Source organism: Aphanomyces astaci, assembly GCF_000520075.1.
Source record: "Aphanomyces astaci strain APO3 unplaced genomic scaffold supercont1.5, whole genome shotgun sequence".
In the NCBI taxonomy this organism is placed as follows: Eukaryota; Oomycota; class Saprolegniomycetes; order Saprolegniales; family Verrucalvaceae; genus Aphanomyces; species Aphanomyces astaci.
This window is the reverse complement of record NW_009798268.1, coordinates 565,884-582,858: the sequence shown is the minus strand read 5'-3', so window position 1 is coordinate 582,858 and position 16,975 is coordinate 565,884. Positions and strand designations below refer to the sequence as shown.

Sequence of the window (16,975 nt, the reverse complement as noted above, 5' to 3'; positions counted from 1 at the left end):
TACTGGGAGATGATTGAGTTGGTGTTTGTAACGTGGTACCTCTTTATATCTTTGGGATATTCAGCCACGGCTTTGTGTTCATCAGCCTTTTATTGGTTTTTTCCCTCGTTATCTTGTGTGGTCGGGGGCAAAACTGAAAGTGAGGATTATCCGACTGCTTACAGCCAACCAAAGTGAACACCGGATAATATCCTTATCCGGTGTTTTGTGCCGTCGGAGCCAAAAATCTGCCCAGAGGGCACAAAATCCGGATACAATCCGGATGTGCCAAAGAGGCCAAAGCAGACAGGCCAAAGTGCCCCTTCTTGACAAGGATAAAGGATCGAAACTATTCTTCTCATTAAAGTACTATACAGTACCCTCTGTCCGGAAGTAGTTGGAACATTCATATTAATTTAATAATGAGAGTCACCGTAGTATCGTACATTTTGTCCGGTATTTTCACATTATCTGCACCCATGTGTGATTCCTTTAGATTTAGAATACAACAGTCAATGAGCAATTCGTACAAAATTGCAATCGTTGAAATACTATTCAACATTTTACAGGTGAATTACTTGCGATATTTGTTGCATTACCATTTTCGGAATCAATCTCAAATGTTGCAACTACTTTCGGACAGAGGTAGTAGCTTTTTAAGCTCGCGTTTGTAAGGGTCAAAAAGTGTCTGTTGCTTTTAACTATGGTGATCGCTCAACAAATGGCCCAGATTTCCATATTTACACTTTTCAAATGCCCTTGGACATTTTAGATCAGAAATCGCCGAATTTACAGTTAATGATGCGTTTTCAGAAATGACGGGTAAAAAACGCAACTAATAATGATTTAACGTCAACATTTCGTGGGTTTAACTGAAAGAACCGAGGCGTTTAATAGTAAAACGTCTCCTCCTGAGGATGCCCATCTTCCAGAAATATTGCGTTTTGATTAAATAAATATTTAATTTTTATGGCCAACCACACATTTCAATGTCGTCATTCTTCAATTTGCCACCTCATACACACTGCTCACTGGTCCACGGGTATGTCGATCCCCTTGCGCATTCAGTCATCCGTTGGTACCACAAGCAAAGTTCATTCTATATCTAGGCAGTACATATATCTCGACTATAGAAGATGTCTTACAGAAGCAGCACGAAACACGACCCACGCACGATATACGCGGAACTTTGGCGGCTTGTGGCGTAGGCTGGGTGTGTCCGCCTACGCCACAAGCCGGCAAAGTTGCCATAGGAGTCTGGTAGCATGGAGTGCAATTCACACTACTGCTCCAGGTCACGAGGCCTAGAGCAATCGTTCGAGGTTTTGTCCCATGTAGCTACGTACTCGCAGTAATATCAGTACATCCTGATTCACGTCCACTTCATCCCATCGGTGGTTGGTAATACTGTAGGGCCGACGATAAGTTTAAGGTATTTCGTGCATTCTCTACCCTTATTCAGATGATTACTATAACCGAAAAAGTCCCCCTAACCACTCCCACTACTTGACTTTTTCAACAGGCTTTTTGTCCATATGACTCCCTCGACATACATTTGACTACTATTCGTGGAGACTAAAACGCTTTACGTGGATTCGGTTATATGGGTAAAACGCCAGCACAACCCCCAAGTGGTCCATCTGACACGCTGGTCGTGCGTTGTTTCATTGGCCATTGTCTAAACCAATCAAACATGGCCTGGAAGGTGAACGAAGTGGAGCCGACGCCGCGGCACTTCGGCGACCGCCTGACCTTCCATGCGATCTCATTCCCGGCAAAGCATGGCGACCGCGTCATGAAGTGCCTCGTGAAGACGACACTGTCTCTACGAGACATGGGGTACGTCCATCTCAAGCGCATAAAGAAGAGTGCCGACGGCACGCTGGTCGCACTCGTGTCTGTGGACGCCGACGTCCTCGCCGTGGTCCTTGCCGCCTTGCACGATGTCGACGGTCTTTCTCCCTGTATGATAGACGTTCCGAAACACACTGCGTTGTCCAAGGAAGAGTTCCATGCTGGCAACGCCGTCTGGCCCATGGTGTTCCACGTGCATCCCACGACCACGCAACTCTCCGCGGACGACGCCGACGTCTTTATATCAACAATGCGATCCCTTGTTCAGGGCAAGATCATGTCAACAGCAGACGTTGGATGTGCCGCGTCCCATTGCCTCGTCGTACATCCCCACACTCCATCGGACGTTGTCGCATCGACCTTGGACGAGCCGCCATCGACCTCGAAGAATCCGCTCATGAAGCACGCCGTCCTGCGGGTGTTGGATGCCGTCGCCGCCCGGCAAGCCGCGGCACCTTCTTCGTCCTCCAATGCATATCTGTGCACAGGACTCGACGTGTTCGTCGCCATCGAGCCTTGCGCCATGTGCGCCATGGCACTGGTTCACGCCCGCGTGGGCAGAGTCATCTACCATCGCGCCAACCCCGTCACGGGCGCATTGGGGTCTCGGTATTCGCTGCACGGACAACCGTCGTTGAACCATCGGTACCGTGTGTTTCATGTCCAACCGGACACTCCCACTGTATGAAAATTCCTTATGTGGATAATAATAATAAACCGTCCAACAAAAACACCGGATTTGATTTGTTGCAAACGACATACAAACCTTCAATGTAATTCGTCGATAAGAAGCCTGGTTTCGAAATAGATCGATATACGACCAATCAAAATCGATAGAATTGGCCAAAAATCAGCCCAAAAGTCATCCAAATTTTGGGTAAAAGGACACAATTTTTATTCAAGATAACGTTATACGTTTCACTGTTTCTATTCACCCAACGTTGTTGCCGACGTTGTGCAGGTTCAGGAACTCGTCCTTCATGGCTTCGAGCATGGGCACGATCTGGTTAAAGCCTGGGCGGAGCTCTTGTTTGCGTTGCCAGCATTCCTTGAGCAGTTTGTCCAGGCAGAGTGGGGTGTCGTCGGGGTTGACTGGCCGCAAGTTGCCGCACGCGACGCCTACAGTATTTCCCACACAAAACACAAACATCAACTCACCGTTCTCTTCATCTCGTACGCGATATGGACACCAAAGTATGTACATTACCCTTCATCACTTCGCTCGACCCCATCGACGGGTACGGCTCGGACCACGCCAGCGCTTCCCATACAATGATCGAAAAGCTAAAGACGTCGCACGGCGTGCCGTACTTCTCCCCCCGGAGCACTTCAGGTGCCACCCACAGCGGCGATCCGCAGATGCTCATGGTCTTGCCTACTTCGCGGAACTTGGACAGCCCAAAGTCGGCAATTTTGGTGCGCATGGTTGCATCGAGGAGGATATTCTGAGACTTGAGATCTCGATGAATCACCACGGGGATGTGGTTGTGCAGATACGCCAGGCCTCGCGCCATGTCCAGTGCGATGTTATAGCACAGCGATCGGTGGTCGGCTACACCTACTGGTTTGGGTCTCTTGTGGTAGTAATCAAAAAAGCTGCCATTCACAAGCAGCTCCGTCACGAGCAGGAGATTGGGCGAGTTCGAGCACGACCCCATAAACAGCACAATGTTTGGGTGATGCAGCCCTTTCATGATGGAGCATTCCTTGTGAAACTCAATCATTGTGTTCTTCGGCACCGCTCCGATCGGGAGCTTCTTGATGGCTACGGGCGTGCCAAAGTACGTGCCGGAGTACACGACCCCAAACACCCCCTTACCGATGCTATCACCGCACACGACATCCTTCTCTGTGATTAAAAACCCATCTTCGGGCTCCACAGCATTGGTCAAAACCAGCTTTCGATCGGGAAAGATGATGTGGTCTTCCCATGCTTCGTCGCCGCAGAACGCAATCAACGCTACCTGCAACGCCGAGATGATCGCGGTGAACGTCGGACGGACCATCGGGTTCACGTCCCAACACTTGTGCATGAGTGTGGGAAGGGGCTCGAGTCCTGCATGTTCGAGGGGTTCCAGCGGCGTGAAGTCCGTCGGCCGCTTGCCGCTTTGAACGATGAACGGCACCGCGTCCGCGCTCACGTTTTCAAACGGACTCGCGCCGCTCAACGCTTCGTACAGGATGATGCCAAAGCTGTACACGTCCGTCTTCTCCGTGTGCTCGTCGCCGTTAAAGACCTCGGGCGCGAGCCACATGGGCGTGCCAACGTACATGCGCTTGGTGGCGGACTCGCTGAACGAGTCGTCCCGGAATGCCTTGAGTTTACTCAGGCCAAAGTCGCTAACTTTGCACCGCCAGTCTGCATCGATGAGCAAGTTGATGGACTTGAGGTCCCGATGGATGAGCGGCGGCGACGAGCTGTGCAGGAAGTTCATGCCGCGGGCCGAGTCGAGGAGCATGCGTAGCAGCAGCGTCCAGTCGATCTTGAGCTCCTCCGAGTGAATGACGCCGTGAACGCTACCCTTGGGGCATATCTCCATGACCAACCCCACGTATTCTGGGTGGAGCATCACGCCCATAAACATGACCACGTTTGGATGGCGGAGCTGCGCCATCACGGATGCTTCCGCCCCGAACGATGTCACGATCGCCTGTGTGTCCCCCTGCAATGTGATCTTCTTCACGGCCACGCTGGTTTCCTTCCATCGCGCTGCGTATACGCAGCCAAATGTTCCGCTACCGAGCTCGTTGCCGAGCTCGACGTCTTTCGGGTCGATGTGGCAGTTGGAGTGGAGGACCCCGCCTTGGCTGTGGACGCCACCACCGCCGCCCTCGCTAGACACGGCCGCGCCGCCGCTGAACCATCCCGTCATCTCCATCGTCATTTGAATCTGCACGTTTTCCTTGGCCAACCGCTCCGTCAAGACAAAATCGCGGCGCTCTTCGTACTCCCAGTTCCACGACAGAAACGAGAGGAAGATCGAGTAAAGGAATACGGCAGCCATGGACGTCCCCGGACTGCTCAGACTCATGGTGGGCTCGACCGAGTAATGTGCCCAAGCCATCACGATAAAGCACAAGCTACTGCATATCAGCACGACACCGGCTTCAATGAACGTAAGCCCCGTCGACGACGTGATGCCTACGAGTACGTATATCGAACCGGACAGCATATTATCTCGAGACGGACATACCCAACGAAAAGATAAACTGCACCCACACATTCTTCTCCGTCACATCTGTGGCGGCGGCGGTAGTGTCAAGCAGGGCACATACTTGGCCGACGAGGCATACGAGGGTGAGCGCCGCGCTGCTGTTGGCGCTCTGGAAGTACCCGCTGAACACGACGACGCTGAAGCCGCAGAGCCCGACGATCCCCGGGAAGATGAGCACGAGCGGTACCTCGGTCCAGTGGTTGGTCGTGTCGCGCTTGAGGGTGGCCTGCATGACCACGAGCAGCGGGATCACGCACGCCGTGAACCCAGCGCCGTAGCGGAGTCGGCTGCGGTACTTGGCCTGCCTCGCCAGGCGGAAGCGGCCCTCGAGGTCGTTGTCGGCGAAGCGCAGACTCATAAAGTTGATCTCGAACTCCTCCGTGCGTTTCTTGGACTCGCGCTTGGACGCGGTCTTGCGGAAGAAGATGGAACCGGCGCCCATCTTGCTCGGGGAGTCGCCGCCGTCCGTGGCGTTGGGAGATACCTTGGGCATGGGACGCCGTCCTGTCGCCATCTAACTCGCCTCTCCGCCGCTTTGTCTAGGACGTGGTGGTTGCAAGATAACTGAAACAGCTTGGGCGCCTAAGTATAGCCAGGATACAGCCTTAGCGGGAATAGGAGTAACGAGATAGTAGATACGGTATTTGAAACGGCGACCAATGAAACTCGAGAACTGCTTGCAATGGGATTGGAGGTTTCGACACGAACGACGAAAGGGCAAAGTGGCTCAAAAGTGCATTCTGTAAGTATACATGCACAGTTTACTTCCAGCTGCCATATCGGATGTGAGATATAAGACACGGAAGTCGAAACTTCAACCAATGAACGCGTGTCAATATGGCAGAACGTGACATGACCAGCATGATAGGAAGAACTCCATATCGTTTTCAAGAAATGGAAAACGGTCTTGGAACAAGCCAATGAACACGCGTGATCGCTTCTACGATCTTCTTGATCGACTTCAGATGAAGCGACTGGAGCGGCGACGGACGCACATGCTGGTGCTGGTCCTGTCCAGTCTCATGGTGTTTGGGAGTGCTTACTGCTACGATAACCCCAGCGCGCTCAAGATGCAGCTCCAGCAACGCTTCCACCACCTTCCCAAAGCTCATTACGAGTTCCTTTTCGTTCGTGATGATCGAGTGAGGCCATCACGCTCATGGCTCGCTGCGTAGAGCTTGTCGTACACCTTGTACTCGACCCCGAACATGGTTCTGCCCTTCTTTGGAGGCATGCTCGTGGACAAGTTTGGCGTTCGATCCATGGCCCTCGCCCTTTCCTTGCTCCTCCTCGCAGGACAGATCGTGTTCGCCGTCGGGTGCACCTTTGAGAACTTCTACCTCATGCTGGTGCGTCCTCCCTCCATGGTCCTTCCACCCTCATGTCCTCACGTGCAGGCCGGCCGCATGCTCTTTGGCCTCGGCGGGGAAACCATGTGGGTCGCGCAGAGCACGTTTGTTACGCTGTGGTTTGACTCGAGCGAATTGGGTACTCCGACCATCGTAGCATCCAATCTCACACTCTTTTCCAGCGTTTGCATTCGGCATCAACACGCTGTTTGCACGACTGGGCACTGTCTTGAACGATAAGTTGAGTCCGGTAATCGCAGACACGTATAGCGTGACCACGGCGCTGTGGGTGGGTGTGGCGTTCTGCGTGTTTTCGTTGACCTGCACCTACGTTCTTGTGCGTGTGGACGCCGCACACACTTCTCCAGATCCAATCAAGGGCCCTGCTGCACCTACACCTACTACCTCGCCATCGACCCGCCGCCCTGCTTGGCTAGCCTCGTTCAGGTGCGCACCTACCTCCGCCACATCTCTCGATATGCCAAGTGTGTATGTATATAGCGCATCCTTTTGGCTTATTGCCATCTCGTACGTATCGTTCTACGCTGTGATTGGGCCGTTCAACAACGTCGCCAGCTCAGTTTTACTCGAACGCGACTACTTCCAGCAACCGCCGCCGCTCTGCCAGCGCTGCGGCATCGGTTACTACAACCGCTCATTTGACTGCGACGCCGTATCTCCACACTGCCCAAATGTCCCTCCATTTGCGTGGCCCCTACCATTACTCTCCCAGAACTGCTCCATCACGTCTCCCTTTGACCAGTTCCAGTGCTCAAAAGCCCCGCCATACATTCTAGACCAAGATATCAACTGCGACGACGTTGCGTGGAGGGAAGGCCCATTCACCCATCGCTACTGCGCTACGAAATCCCAAGCGGCGGAATCTGCGACACAGGCCATGAGTGTGATGCCGTTGATCGTGGCGGTCGTGGCACCATTGAGCGGGAGTGTCGTGGACGCCGTGGGGTTGCGGCCGATGCTAGCTCTAGCGGCGGAATTCCTCCTCGTTGCCGCCCATGTTGCCCTCGCCTACACTACAGTCTCCGCGTACAAAGTACTCGCGGCCTTGGGTGTCGGCGCGTGCCTGTTCTCGTCCACCATGTGGCCGTGTATCCCGTGTAAGTGACACTGTGCTTCGAATTGTATACATCTTTGATTTTCATAATATATATATCTTTTGTTTTTTTCATGTTTTAAGGCATATATATATATATATCTTTCATTTTTAATGTACACATGTAGATGTCGTGGACCCGAGTGTGGTGGGCACCGCATTTGGAGCCATCACGGCGTTTTCGGTAACGTGACTCTATGAATAGTAGATTGTATGTGCTTTCTTTCCTCTTCCTTCGGCCGATAATATTATCTTTATATATTATATAAAACTTCGCTTTGAAGAGGTACTATTAATACTTGTATTGTGAATTTGCTATACACTTGCAAACTTCGCGTGGTTTGTTTGTCTAATCAATATTGAATCACGCTGGAGTTGTGATTGGTTGAATATACTGTAAGAGCCAATCAAATCTACTCAAAACTGGATTGGTAGCCAATAGCATCGTCGATTCGTGGTTCGGCGGCGAGATATTCGATTCGACGGGGTCTGGAAATTTGAACCTAATCAACAATATACTGTAATACTACTACGTTGTAGTTGTTGTCCAGGTTGTGATATTGTGCATTTCACCCACATTTGGACTTGGAAGTTATTTCGCCAAATAGTATTCAAATCCATTTGATCCAAAAAGATTAAGCTATAAGGGTGCGTCTGGTAACATTTCAAAAAGAATATTCCATTTTCTGCCAAAATGGGATTAACCAAAATGCCATTTTCAAAATGGAGGTAAAAGGTCCATTTTGTAATGTGGCGTTTTGGACCTCTTGAACGAGTAAATCCCACGTGGAATTATTGGATTTGGGTTAAAACTCTTCAAGCAAGACATATTTCAACTTTGATCAGATTTGTTGAATTTGGCCCCAAAATGGCGTTTTGGGCCTGAATATTGCAATATTTCCGTTTACCAGACGCACCCTAATACAAAGATTAGTATATACTGTATGGTTTTGCCCAATGCGCTGAGTCAAACGTTTGGATTGGCAGAAATGCACTAGAACATGAATTGATTGGCTTAGGCGGTTCTTTCATCCATTCTCCTAAGACATTCGATTCTGATGAGGGCAGTTTCGAATCGATTTGACAATATTTATTTCTTGTTACTTGGGGTAGAATTGTGGGCTGGCGATCGTGCCGTTGGTCGTGGCGGCAGTGTTTAATGCATATGATGCATACATTCCGCATGTGGAGGTCGTGTTCATCGCGAGTGCGGCGTGGACGCTGGCTCTGGGCGTGGCTCTCAACGCCCTGGATATGGCGCGGGGCCACGTGCTGAATCGGAAGGTGCTGACAGAGTGGCATGGTGGTGGTACCCCCCGCTACTTCCCCCCACATGATCAAGACGAGTTGGACCAGCCGTTGCTGCTCGACCAAGAAATAATATAATGTGGAGATGGCATGGTAGACCCAAGTATTAATATCATAGTACTTTTGTAGCTCATAATTAACTGTAAAATTGAACGATTTATTTCAATAGGCACTTGTGTTTTTTGAATTTATTTGAGATTGCATTGCACAGTCAATACACTTCAAAGTATATAATTATATTCACGTTTTTTATAGTATTTCATTGCGCAAAGAGGAGGGCAATTCATAGTAACAAACACTCGATGTCGACAGAGCAAGTACGTGTAACTGTGGGACGAGTCGTCGTCGTAGTAATACTACTAGAGTGTGTGCTACACATTGGTACTATTATTAGTATGTACTAGTACTACATGTTTGTCATTTCCAATCGGGTTTGGCGCGGCGTGGGTACTGCGCCGCGTGCTTGGCTTTGACGGCTTTGGCTATTTCCATGCTCTTGGCTATGCGCTAAAGTCCACGTGTGAGACCAACACTCCGTATCAAACAACAGAATGTTGGTTACCGAGATGTAGCTCGGCACGTCGATCGTTTGCGGCTTGAACGTGCATTCAGTAAACTCTAGGATCTCTTGCTCCTGCAGTGCCTTGCGCTGCTTTTCGTACAGTTTCAGCGTGTGTTCTTGCAGACGCTACGAGATCGTGCCACGTCATTCACTCAAAGAATGACACAATCACTCGTACTTGGACATAAGTGTCGGGATTCGACACCACTTTGAGCTTGCTCTCGACGTGGGGGATGCTCGTCGAGTTTACCGACGGTTTGAACGTTAGCTGGGCCATTTCGTGCTGCTCCATCTAAACATATCCATGGATGTATTTTGGTTGGGACGACATATATTGCTCAACATAACGGCCATTTTCTATACTTCTTACCCGCAGTTTCAGTAGACGCTGGGTGGTTTCTCGCTTGAGCAAGTCGCCGCGACTGAGCTCCGTCACGCTTCGTGCCACGCGGTTAGCGCTCACGTTGTTGATCTTGGGCTTGAATGTGCACTGGGGGTCCTGTCCACATACTGTATGTGAGTTTCGGGCGTAAACTGTACCCATGGATATAGTCAACTTCGAGATCAATCGATATACGACGACCAATCAAAACCCACAACACTCATCAAGTAGCCAATCAAATAATCATCCACTCTTCGAAGAAGTCAACATCGATTTAGTGTGTGAATGAAATTAGTGTGACAATCTTTCCATACAAAAGGCAGGACAAACAATAATCGATCGACAGATTTGGCAAAGAATCCGCACAAAAGCAGTCCAAATGTTGGGTAAAGGGACAATATATTATATATATATATATACAAACCTGCAACTTGATGGACTTTTTCTTGAGCTTGTCGTGCTCTTTCCGCAGTGCGTACTTGGCCACGCGTTCGATAAAGTCGCCTTTTCGGCCTTGTTGCATGATTTCGCTCGACTTTTTGTTGATCGCTGGTTTAAAGTCGAACGCGTGGGTTTCCCGCGCCTGCGACGACCGATTGTGAGCGTGCCACGTCATAGTATGAGGCAATGTATACCGCATCGATCTTTCGCTGCCGGTCCGACTCTTGCGCCGCCTGCCGACGCACAAACGCCCGAAACCGCCGGTTCCGATCCCGGCCATCGCCCACCGACCCCGCCGACGTCGGCCGAGACCCTTCGTTCTACAACAGTGTCATCCATGGGTACACTTTACACCCCATATAGCCTACCTCTGTGTGTGTTTTGCTGTCGTCCAGACTCCGCGGCCCACCATCACATCTCGAGGATTCGTCCAAAAGTTCCAGGGGTGTTTCAGGGGTTTCAATCGCAGTGGCCGGCCGACTACAATGTATCAGAGAATTCAATATTATATATATATATATATATATATATATATAAGAACTAGCTTATCACGAGTAGTGTACAGTACCTCAATCGATCAAATATATTTTGCTGAGTGTACAGCTGGGCCGACACCATGTCTTTGGGAATGACGTTGATCTTCGGGTTGAACGTACACTCGTCCATGTCTACAGCCAGAAGGAACAATTATCTCAAATAATATATATATATATATGAACAGTTATCTCAAATATATATATATATATTGTAAGTTACCTGTGGACAGAGTGGGCGGGCCGAGAAACTTTTTGTTATACACTGGTTCTTTGTATTTCGACCGAACCGACGGAACCATGGAAGTTTTGTTCAAAGTCGGCTTGAACGTGCACTCGCGCTGCTGGTCTAGTTCCTCTTGTTCTCTTGCCCGTAGCGTCATTTCATCTCGCAGTTTGTAGTTGATGACATCCTAACCATATATATATATATAATTATATACATATATTGATACTTGACATTCAGGTATTGCATGGTGGTTTGTTTACCTTGTACAACCGATCGGCTACTGAATCGGTGGTGCGGTGCCGCAACTTGGACGCCACTTTATGGGATTTCTACCAGTATACACAAACTCAATACTATTGTCAAGTCGATTATTCGAAATTGGAGTGTTTGGGTGCTGCTCAATCGAATGACCAGAAGAACCAAATCAATTGGCAGACAATATCGATATACGACCAATCAAAACCCAGAACACGAATCAAGTGGCCAATCACATCCACTCTTGGACCATTTCATCATCGAAGAAGTGTGTGACTGAAATTAGTGTGACACTGGACGATCTTTACATACAAAAGTCAGGACAAACAAGATATCGATAGATTTGGCAAAGAATCCGCCCTAAAGTAGTCCAAATGTACACTAAGATATATCCTTAGTAAAGTACCGGGTTGATGGTAGGCTGGAACGTGCATTCATTGAGTTCGACCTCGAGTTGCTCTTGTTTAAGCTACGTGGACAATCATCGTCCGAAACGACATCCATGGATATGTTGGCACCTTCTCCTTAAGACTCTCCTTTTGCTGCTTCCACCGCGACACGCGAACATGGAACGAATCTTCATCCAAGTAGTGCACATACCGGGACGCGCCGCTGTCATAGTCGTTTAGTTGGGACGATCTGCCGCTCAGCGAACCATCCCTGGGGATACTTTACGCCCCAAACACACAGGACAAAAACGTACTCGAAAGTGGGGCTTTCCTGCATCGGGGAATATGCAAATGGATCCGTTGCCACGAATGCTGCCGACGGTGCTGGCGCTGCTGCTTGGCGAGTTTCGTCGGGCGGCAACATGGTGTGCTGGAGCTGGTGGGCTTTCTCGGCGGCTAGCCGGCTCGCCAAGAGCTGTTGGACCGATATTAGCTTGGCTTGATCGTGTGAAACCCCAGCTCGATCCGTATCGTAAAGCGAATGATGCTGTGGCCGCAAAGACGACATGCCTCCTGCTCCGCGCTCGTTGCTCTCCACCACGGACGCCGCAAACGACGTCCCGCTCCGCTTGAAGGGCACTGTCGGCGCAGGCGGTTCTGGCCCACCGCCGCCACCACCTGTAGGCTGAAGCTTGGACAGCTGCATGAAGAGCTCGGCCTTGGAGATGTCTCCCGCCTTGAGCTTCTGCATGAGCTCTGCGATCGCATGCGTCTTAGCTGTCGCCATCGGCCCACGATGTTACGTCCCTTCGCCTAATTATATCGCGTCGTTTCGCTCAAGTATCCGGATACTATTCTATATCCGGATGGACCATAAATGCATAAAATATACGTAAAATTATCAATAAAATTCACTATTTTTCGAAATGTGTTCAGCATAACACGTTTTGAAATTGAGCATGTGTCGTCGTCTCAGGTAGACGTGCCCGCGGAAGCAATCGACGTCATCTGGTTCATGAGCTGACCCATGGATGTGCAGGTGAGAAGCAGCGTCTCCTCTGTCAAACTCCCCTTGATGGACTGAACCCGCTTGAACTCTCCCAGGAGAACTCGGGTCACCACCACCAGCGCATGCTGTGCATCGTGCATCTACACAAACTGCTCATGACAACCCCACGAGGCGGTACTCTCCTCTACCTGCTGTCCGGTTTCTTTAATGACGTGCATCTTCCCCTTGCGTTTGGCTTTTTCATGCTGTTCATGCGGCGATCCAGTCATCCAGTGCTTGACATATTGGACAAATCCTGTACCTTGTGCACTGCAGTGTGGAAATCCAACTCGAGGTTGTCCCGCTGGTGCATCTGGACCATCTACCAGCAAAAACCTCAGTGAAATGGAAATATCCAAGGACATGCACATACCAGTGCCTCCATGCTTTGGACGTGCTGGCGAAGTTGCGGAAGCACATGCTGCTCCATGGTCGGGCCATACGTCGTGGTCTTGCCCTGCATTTGACGCATGACATCTCGGAATCGCGTGTCCGAGTGGTCCATCTTGATGCGTGCATTGCATTCGCCTACATCGAATAGCGCGTCTCCGAGGCCTACGTTAGCAGCCGCGTCAGCCATCGACCTTGACATGATGACTTCGTACGGGACACACACAAACCCAGCTGCTTCAGCGACGCTTCCTGGCCCTTTAGATGCTCAAATAGCTTCAAGTACTTTTCTTTCTCGCTTGCATACTCCTCTTGGTTGAACACAGTTGTCGTCTCTTCTCGGAGCTTGCCAACAATGTTGCGTTGCGTGAACCGTCGGAGGGCATCGCGGACGCGCGTGGTCACGGGCCGACTCGTCTGCTGCTGCAGCACCTTCTCATGCTCCGCTTCCAGGCGGCGTTCGTCTTGCACTATGGTCAGCTCCATCGTGGGGTATGTCGGCTAAATCGAGAATGGCCATCGCATGCAGTCAGATCGCGCCACCGCCACGGTTTCTGCGCGACAACGCGATTGTGAGAAATCAATGCACATCCGGATAAAAACGACATCCTTCGTGAACCGGATGTTTGTGTCGCAGTCGAACGTTTTCAAATCTTATGCTGGAGAAGGCCGCGTCGGCGAAGCGGTGGGTCCTCGTGCTCAGCAGCTTGCTGGTGGTGGGTCTCAACTACTGCTATGACAACCCAGGTGCCATGAAGTCGCAGCTCCAGCAGCACTTCCACCGCATTCCCAAGACCAAGTACGAGCTGCTCTTCGTACGTGTACCTTTCCACCACCTCGACTTGTGCTCGATCACACGCCCAACGTAGAGCTTGACGTACAGCCTGTACTCGGTACCCAATATGGTGCTGCCACTCTTTGGCGGCATCTTGATCGATCGCGTGGGGGTGCAGACCATGACCATGGTCGTCGTGAGCCTGGTCCTGGCTGGCCAAGTGATCGTCGCCCTCGGGAGCGCCATGCACAACTTTAACCTCATCCTGGTACAAGCCTTGGTTCCTTGTCGAGTTTACATCCTTGACTAGGTCGGTCGCATCGTGTTTGGCATTGGCGGCGAAACCATGAGTGTAGCACAGGTCAAGGTCCTCGTCAAGTGGTTCGACATGTCCGAACTAGGTACAACGTACCTAATGAATAGTACCTACCTAATCCATGTCTTAACCAATGGAGGTAGCGTTTGTGTTTGGACTCAGCAACAGCTTTTCCACGTTCTCAGCAGTACTCAATTACAAATGGAGTCCATGGATAGCCGACCATTACGACGTCACGACCGCGCTGTGGGTGGGCGCCGGCGTGTGCGGTCTGTCGTTCGTCGCGGCCCTGCTGCTTGTCCAAATCGACAAGAAATTGCATATCGCTTCCGAGAAGTCAGAGGCGGCATCCATTCGCGACCTCAAACTGCTTGGGTGGGTACCTATCGTTCCTCAACAATATTTATCCCCAGGCTCTGTTTCTCGTAGGTGGCTGTTCTGGCTCCTAGCGTTGCAATCCCTCGTCAACAGTTGCATCGGCCCCTTCAACAACACTGCCACGAGCGTCTTTCTCGAACGAGACTACTTCCAGCAACCGCCGCCGCTCTGCCAGCGCTGCGGCCTCGGCTACTACAACGTCTACTGCGACGCCGTATCCCCACACTGCCCAAATGTCCCTCCATTTGCATGGCCACTACCATTACTCTCCAAGAACTGCTCCATCACGTCTCCCTTTGACCAGTTCCAGTGCTCGAAAGCCCCGCCGTACATTCTAGACGAAGATATCAACTGCGACGACGTTGCGTGGAGGGAAGGCCCGTTCACCCATCGCTACTGCGCCACGAAATCCCAAGCGGCGGAGACTGCCACGTCATCTCTGAGCTACAACCCCATGGTGCAGACTGGCTTGGCGCCGTTGGCTGGGTGGCTCGTGGATTTGTTTGGCAGGCGGCCGATGATAAGTGTCGTGGCGGAGATCGGGGTCGCGGTGGCGCATGCCGCCATCAATTACTCCCAAGTGACAGTGACAGTACCGCTCTTGCTGCTGGGTGTGAGCCAGTGCTTTTTGCAAGCCAGCATGGGGTCTGCCTTTCCCCGTACGTACGTGTTTGTATATCCGGTCCAAGATAAAGCATACGGATCATTGACGTCTTGCAGTGGTCGTGCCTCCAAGGGCGATCGGGACAGCGTACGGCTTTCTGGCCATGGTCGGGGTACGACAGAATGTGTGTACATCTTGTGTTTTTTCCATATGAAGAACGAGTAATAGAATATGGGTGCCGCGGTCACCCCCCTTGTCGTGGCAGCCCTCTACGCCCACTACGACCGGTACATTCCCCACGTTCAAGTGCTGTTTGTGGGGTTCGGCGTGGCCAACGCCCTGCTCGGTGTGGCGCTTGTGGCCATGGACAGAGCCCATCATGGCGTGCTCAGTCGCTTCTCGCCTCCTCGAGACATGGACTTGGACCACAAGGAGCCGTTTCTGGAATAGTCTTAACAGAAATATTGTCACGCAAATTTGGCTGTTCAAAAGTGAAACCGTTTCTGAATGACTTACTACTACTTGGCACCACCGCCCAGCTTGTGACGCCATTTTGTTCTGGCATGTGTTCCGCAGGTCACCTGACATCTGCTATGCATGAATCATCCAAACTTCCTTCACTAAAAGGCGTCGGCATTGCAGGGTACTACTGCACTCAGGCTAGCACCTCAGCAACCCAAATCACGTGACATGAGTGTGTTCTGCCCCGTTGGCTCGAGTGCTCCACTGGCGGTCGATGCTGGCTATTACACCGTTGGCGCAACCAATAGTACAAGGCAAGTTATAGTTTACTGGGAATGATGTACCTGGAATGATGTGCCTGGTATTAACGTTTCATGTAGAGTGGGGCAAGCACTGTGCAACGTGCGACAGCTTTGTCGGGTGTCGGGGTGGAATTGCGTATGACTGCCCGTACGGCGGCATTCCAGGTACATTTGACGTTGGATTATGGCTTATCCGGTGTAATTGCGTGCATCACGGAGTAGGATTGACCGTCGGGCAATGCATTGGTTGGTGTGCAGCTGGCTTCTATTGCCCTCCACGAAGTGTGTCGGCGACAACCAACAGGTACTACAACAATGCCATTGCCCAGCACCTGAAATGAAACACGTATGTAGATGTGCCGATGCATTCTATTCCGTCCGAGGCCAAGGCTCATGCATGCAATGCCCATCGAGCCGATCTACATTTCGATGCCAATCCTTTCGGCTAAGAGAGGGGGTGCAGGCGATATTTCGCCTAACGTTATATCAGTAAAGTAGTACGTATAATTACCTTAACTGAATGTACTTTGACGCATGTTATCCGAAAACTCACATCCAATTCAACAGTTCCTGTTGCATGTTATACAGATATCCAACAGTTTACACAACATATTCATTTTTACAAACCCGAACTTAAAACACATTATATATTTTATATGCACACTCAATCGAACCTATGCGTGAAATATATACAACATAATTTCAGTCAAATCTCAGCAGATAAAACGATGATTTCGGGTATTATCATACCTTCTCGGCCTTTTGGCTAAGATCAAGTGTAGTATCTGTTCTAATCAGTGTGAAAACTGATTACCATATTTAATATGGTTTTTTTTTCACATTCATTTTTATAGATTCCTGGGGTTCAGGCGGCTTGCCACTGACCTCGGGACAGGTTTCCGAGGGCCCAGCACTCCTCCCTTGTGAAGCCTAACACTTCAACATACTTCAACTCTATCACTCACTGTTTACTATACCATCTTCCTCCAACTAACACTTCAACATACTTCACACTCTATCACTGTTTACTATACCATCTTCCTCCAATTACTTTATACACTCACACCAATGAATTATTCTTTCACAAGAG

General features: G+C 50.5%; 7 protein-coding genes across 18 annotated transcripts; 4 read left to right on the top strand and 3 right to left on the bottom strand.

The window, feature by feature from the left end:
* The first annotated feature begins 1,660 nt into the window (after nt 1-1,660).
* H257_02971 (hypothetical protein) lies at nt 1,661-2,561 on the top strand. The gene has a single exon (XM_009826841.1). The coding sequence runs from the start codon at nt 1,673-1,675 to the stop codon at nt 2,519-2,521; it is 849 nt and encodes a 282-aa protein (XP_009825143.1). The 5' UTR covers nt 1,661-1,672; the 3' UTR covers nt 2,522-2,561.
* Nucleotides 2,562-2,712: 151 nt separating this feature from the next.
* H257_02970 (TKL protein kinase) lies at nt 2,713-5,630 on the bottom strand. Its single transcript, XM_009826840.1, has 3 exons — nt 5,028-5,630; nt 3,041-4,975; nt 2,713-2,952 (listed from the first exon to the last, which is right to left on the bottom strand). The coding sequence occupies exons 1-3, from the start codon at nt 5,560-5,562 to the stop codon at nt 2,765-2,767; spliced, it is 2,658 nt and encodes an 885-aa protein (XP_009825142.1). The 5' UTR covers nt 5,563-5,630; the 3' UTR covers nt 2,713-2,764.
* Nucleotides 5,631-5,996: 366 nt separating this feature from the next.
* On the top strand, nt 5,997-8,951 carry H257_02969 (hypothetical protein). 4 transcript variants are annotated; one of them, XM_009826836.1, is made up of 7 exons: nt 5,997-6,175; nt 6,224-6,397; nt 6,446-6,536; nt 6,580-6,844; nt 6,899-7,515; nt 7,640-7,695; nt 8,625-8,951. In XM_009826836.1, the coding sequence occupies exons 1-7, from the start codon at nt 6,014-6,016 to the stop codon at nt 8,895-8,897; spliced, it is 1,638 nt and encodes a 545-aa protein (XP_009825138.1). In that variant the 5' UTR covers nt 5,997-6,013; the 3' UTR covers nt 8,898-8,951. The 4 variants fall into 4 exon arrangements, with proteins under 4 accessions (XP_009825138.1, XP_009825140.1, XP_009825139.1 ...); XM_009826838.1 differs by lacking the exon at nt 8,625-8,951 and having other exon boundaries at nt 7,640-7,859; XM_009826837.1 differs by lacking the exon at nt 5,997-6,175 and having other exon boundaries at nt 6,193-6,397.
* Nucleotides 8,952-9,184: 233 nt separating this feature from the next.
* On the bottom strand, nt 9,185-12,420 carry H257_02968. Of its 2 annotated transcripts, none has more exons than XM_009826834.1 (13): nt 11,925-12,420; nt 11,740-11,881; nt 11,628-11,690; nt 11,227-11,295; nt 10,961-11,150; nt 10,773-10,872; nt 10,573-10,684; nt 10,399-10,524; nt 10,188-10,346; nt 9,752-9,880; nt 9,560-9,673; nt 9,382-9,507; nt 9,185-9,326 (listed from the first exon to the last, which is right to left on the bottom strand). In XM_009826834.1, the coding sequence occupies exons 1-13, from the start codon at nt 12,395-12,397 to the stop codon at nt 9,237-9,239; spliced, it is 1,893 nt and encodes a 630-aa protein (XP_009825136.1). In that variant the 5' UTR covers nt 12,398-12,420; the 3' UTR covers nt 9,185-9,236. The 2 variants fall into 2 exon arrangements, with proteins under 2 accessions (XP_009825136.1, XP_009825137.1); XM_009826835.1 differs by having other exon boundaries at nt 11,740-11,833.
* A 68-nt stretch (nt 12,421-12,488) lies between these two features.
* H257_02967 lies at nt 12,489-13,607 on the bottom strand. 2 transcript variants are annotated; one of them, XM_009826832.1, is made up of 5 exons: nt 13,264-13,607; nt 13,032-13,213; nt 12,921-12,980; nt 12,808-12,864; nt 12,489-12,759 (listed from the first exon to the last, which is right to left on the bottom strand). In XM_009826832.1, the coding sequence occupies exons 1-5, from the start codon at nt 13,532-13,534 to the stop codon at nt 12,583-12,585; spliced, it is 747 nt and encodes a 248-aa protein (XP_009825134.1). In that variant the 5' UTR covers nt 13,535-13,607; the 3' UTR covers nt 12,489-12,582. The 2 variants fall into 2 exon arrangements, with proteins under 2 accessions (XP_009825134.1, XP_009825135.1); XM_009826833.1 differs by having other exon boundaries at nt 12,808-12,980.
* Nucleotides 13,608-13,693: 86 nt separating this feature from the next.
* H257_02966 (hypothetical protein) lies at nt 13,694-15,608 on the top strand. Of its 7 annotated transcripts, none has more exons than XM_009826827.1 (8): nt 13,694-13,733; nt 13,796-13,847; nt 13,918-14,091; nt 14,134-14,224; nt 14,283-14,514; nt 14,569-15,176; nt 15,238-15,293; nt 15,350-15,608. In XM_009826827.1, exons 1-8 carry the CDS (start codon nt 13,705-13,707, stop codon nt 15,569-15,571), a joined length of 1,464 nt encoding a protein of 487 aa, XP_009825129.1. In that variant the 5' UTR covers nt 13,694-13,704; the 3' UTR covers nt 15,572-15,608. The 7 variants fall into 7 exon arrangements, with proteins under 7 accessions (XP_009825129.1, XP_009825130.1, XP_009825128.1 ...); XM_009826828.1 differs by having other exon boundaries at nt 13,796-13,863; XM_009826826.1 differs by having other exon boundaries at nt 13,694-13,863; nt 14,358-14,514.
* Nucleotides 15,609-15,667: 59 nt separating this feature from the next.
* Nucleotides 15,668-16,429, top strand: H257_02965 (hypothetical protein). The gene is made up of 4 exons (XM_009826824.1): nt 15,668-15,897; nt 15,964-16,050; nt 16,108-16,189; nt 16,240-16,429. The coding sequence occupies exons 1-4, from the start codon at nt 15,858-15,860 to the stop codon at nt 16,376-16,378; spliced, it is 348 nt and encodes a 115-aa protein (XP_009825126.1). The 5' UTR covers nt 15,668-15,857; the 3' UTR covers nt 16,379-16,429.
* The last annotated feature ends 546 nt before the right edge of the window (nt 16,430-16,975 follow it).

Coding starts and splice junctions, on each gene's coding strand:
- H257_02966 (XM_009826825.1), top strand. CDS start 13,705: ATGCTGGAGAAGGCCGCGTCGGCGAAGCGGTGGGTCCTCGTGCTCAGC. Junction 14,225..14,282: donor GTTCGACATGTCCGAACTAG/GTACAACGTACC, acceptor CAATGGAGGTAG/CGTTTGTGTTTGGACTCAGC. Junction 15,294..15,349: donor GCTTTCTGGCCATGGTCGGG/GTACGACAGAAT, acceptor AACGAGTAATAG/AATATGGGTGCCGCGGTCAC.
- H257_02965 (XM_009826824.1), top strand. CDS start 15,858: ATGCTGGCTATTACACCGTTGGCGCAACCAATAGTACAAG. Junction 15,898..15,963: donor GGCGCAACCAATAGTACAAG/GCAAGTTATAGT, acceptor CGTTTCATGTAG/AGTGGGGCAAGCACTGTGCA. Junction 16,190..16,239: donor GTGTCGGCGACAACCAACAG/GTACTACAACAA, acceptor ACACGTATGTAG/ATGTGCCGATGCATTCTATT.
- H257_02969 (XM_009826836.1), top strand. CDS start 6,014: ATGAAGCGACTGGAGCGGCGACGGACGCACATGCTGGTGCTGGTCCTG. Junction 6,537..6,579: donor GTTTGACTCGAGCGAATTGG/GTACTCCGACCA, acceptor ACTCTTTTCCAG/CGTTTGCATTCGGCATCAAC. Junction 7,696..8,624: donor GAGCCATCACGGCGTTTTCG/GTAACGTGACTC, acceptor TACTTGGGGTAG/AATTGTGGGCTGGCGATCGT.
- H257_02970 (XM_009826840.1), bottom strand. CDS start 5,562: ATGGCGACAGGACGGCGTCCCATGCCCAAGGTATCTCCCAACGCCACG. Junction 4,976..5,027: donor GCAGTTTATCTTTTCGTTGG/GTATGTCCGTCT, acceptor ACGTACTCGTAG/GCATCACGTCGTCGACGGGG. Junction 2,953..3,040: donor GTCGAGCGAAGTGATGAAGG/GTAATGTACATA, acceptor GAAATACTGTAG/GCGTCGCGTGCGGCAACTTG.
- H257_02967 (XM_009826832.1), bottom strand. CDS start 13,534: ATGGAGCTGACCATAGTGCAAGACGAACGCCGCCTGGAAGCGGAGCAT. Junction 13,214..13,263: donor GCTGGGTTTGTGTGTGTCCC/GTACGAAGTCAT, acceptor CTGCTAACGTAG/GCCTCGGAGACGCGCTATTC. Junction 12,981..13,031: donor TCCAAAGCATGGAGGCACTG/GTATGTGCATGT, acceptor TTTTGCTGGTAG/ATGGTCCAGATGCACCAGCG.
- H257_02971 (XM_009826841.1), top strand. CDS start 1,673: ATGGCCTGGAAGGTGAACGAAGTGGAGCCGACGCCGCGGCACTTCGGC.
- H257_02968 (XM_009826834.1), bottom strand. CDS start 12,397: ATGGCGACAGCTAAGACGCATGCGATCGCAGAGCTCATGCAGAAGCTC. Junction 11,691..11,739: donor AGGAGAGTCTTAAGGAGAAG/GTGCCAACATAT, acceptor TTGTCCACGTAG/CTTAAACAAGAGCAACTCGA. Junction 10,347..10,398: donor GGCAGCGAAAGATCGATGCG/GTATACATTGCC, acceptor CGGTCGTCGCAG/GCGCGGGAAACCCACGCGTT.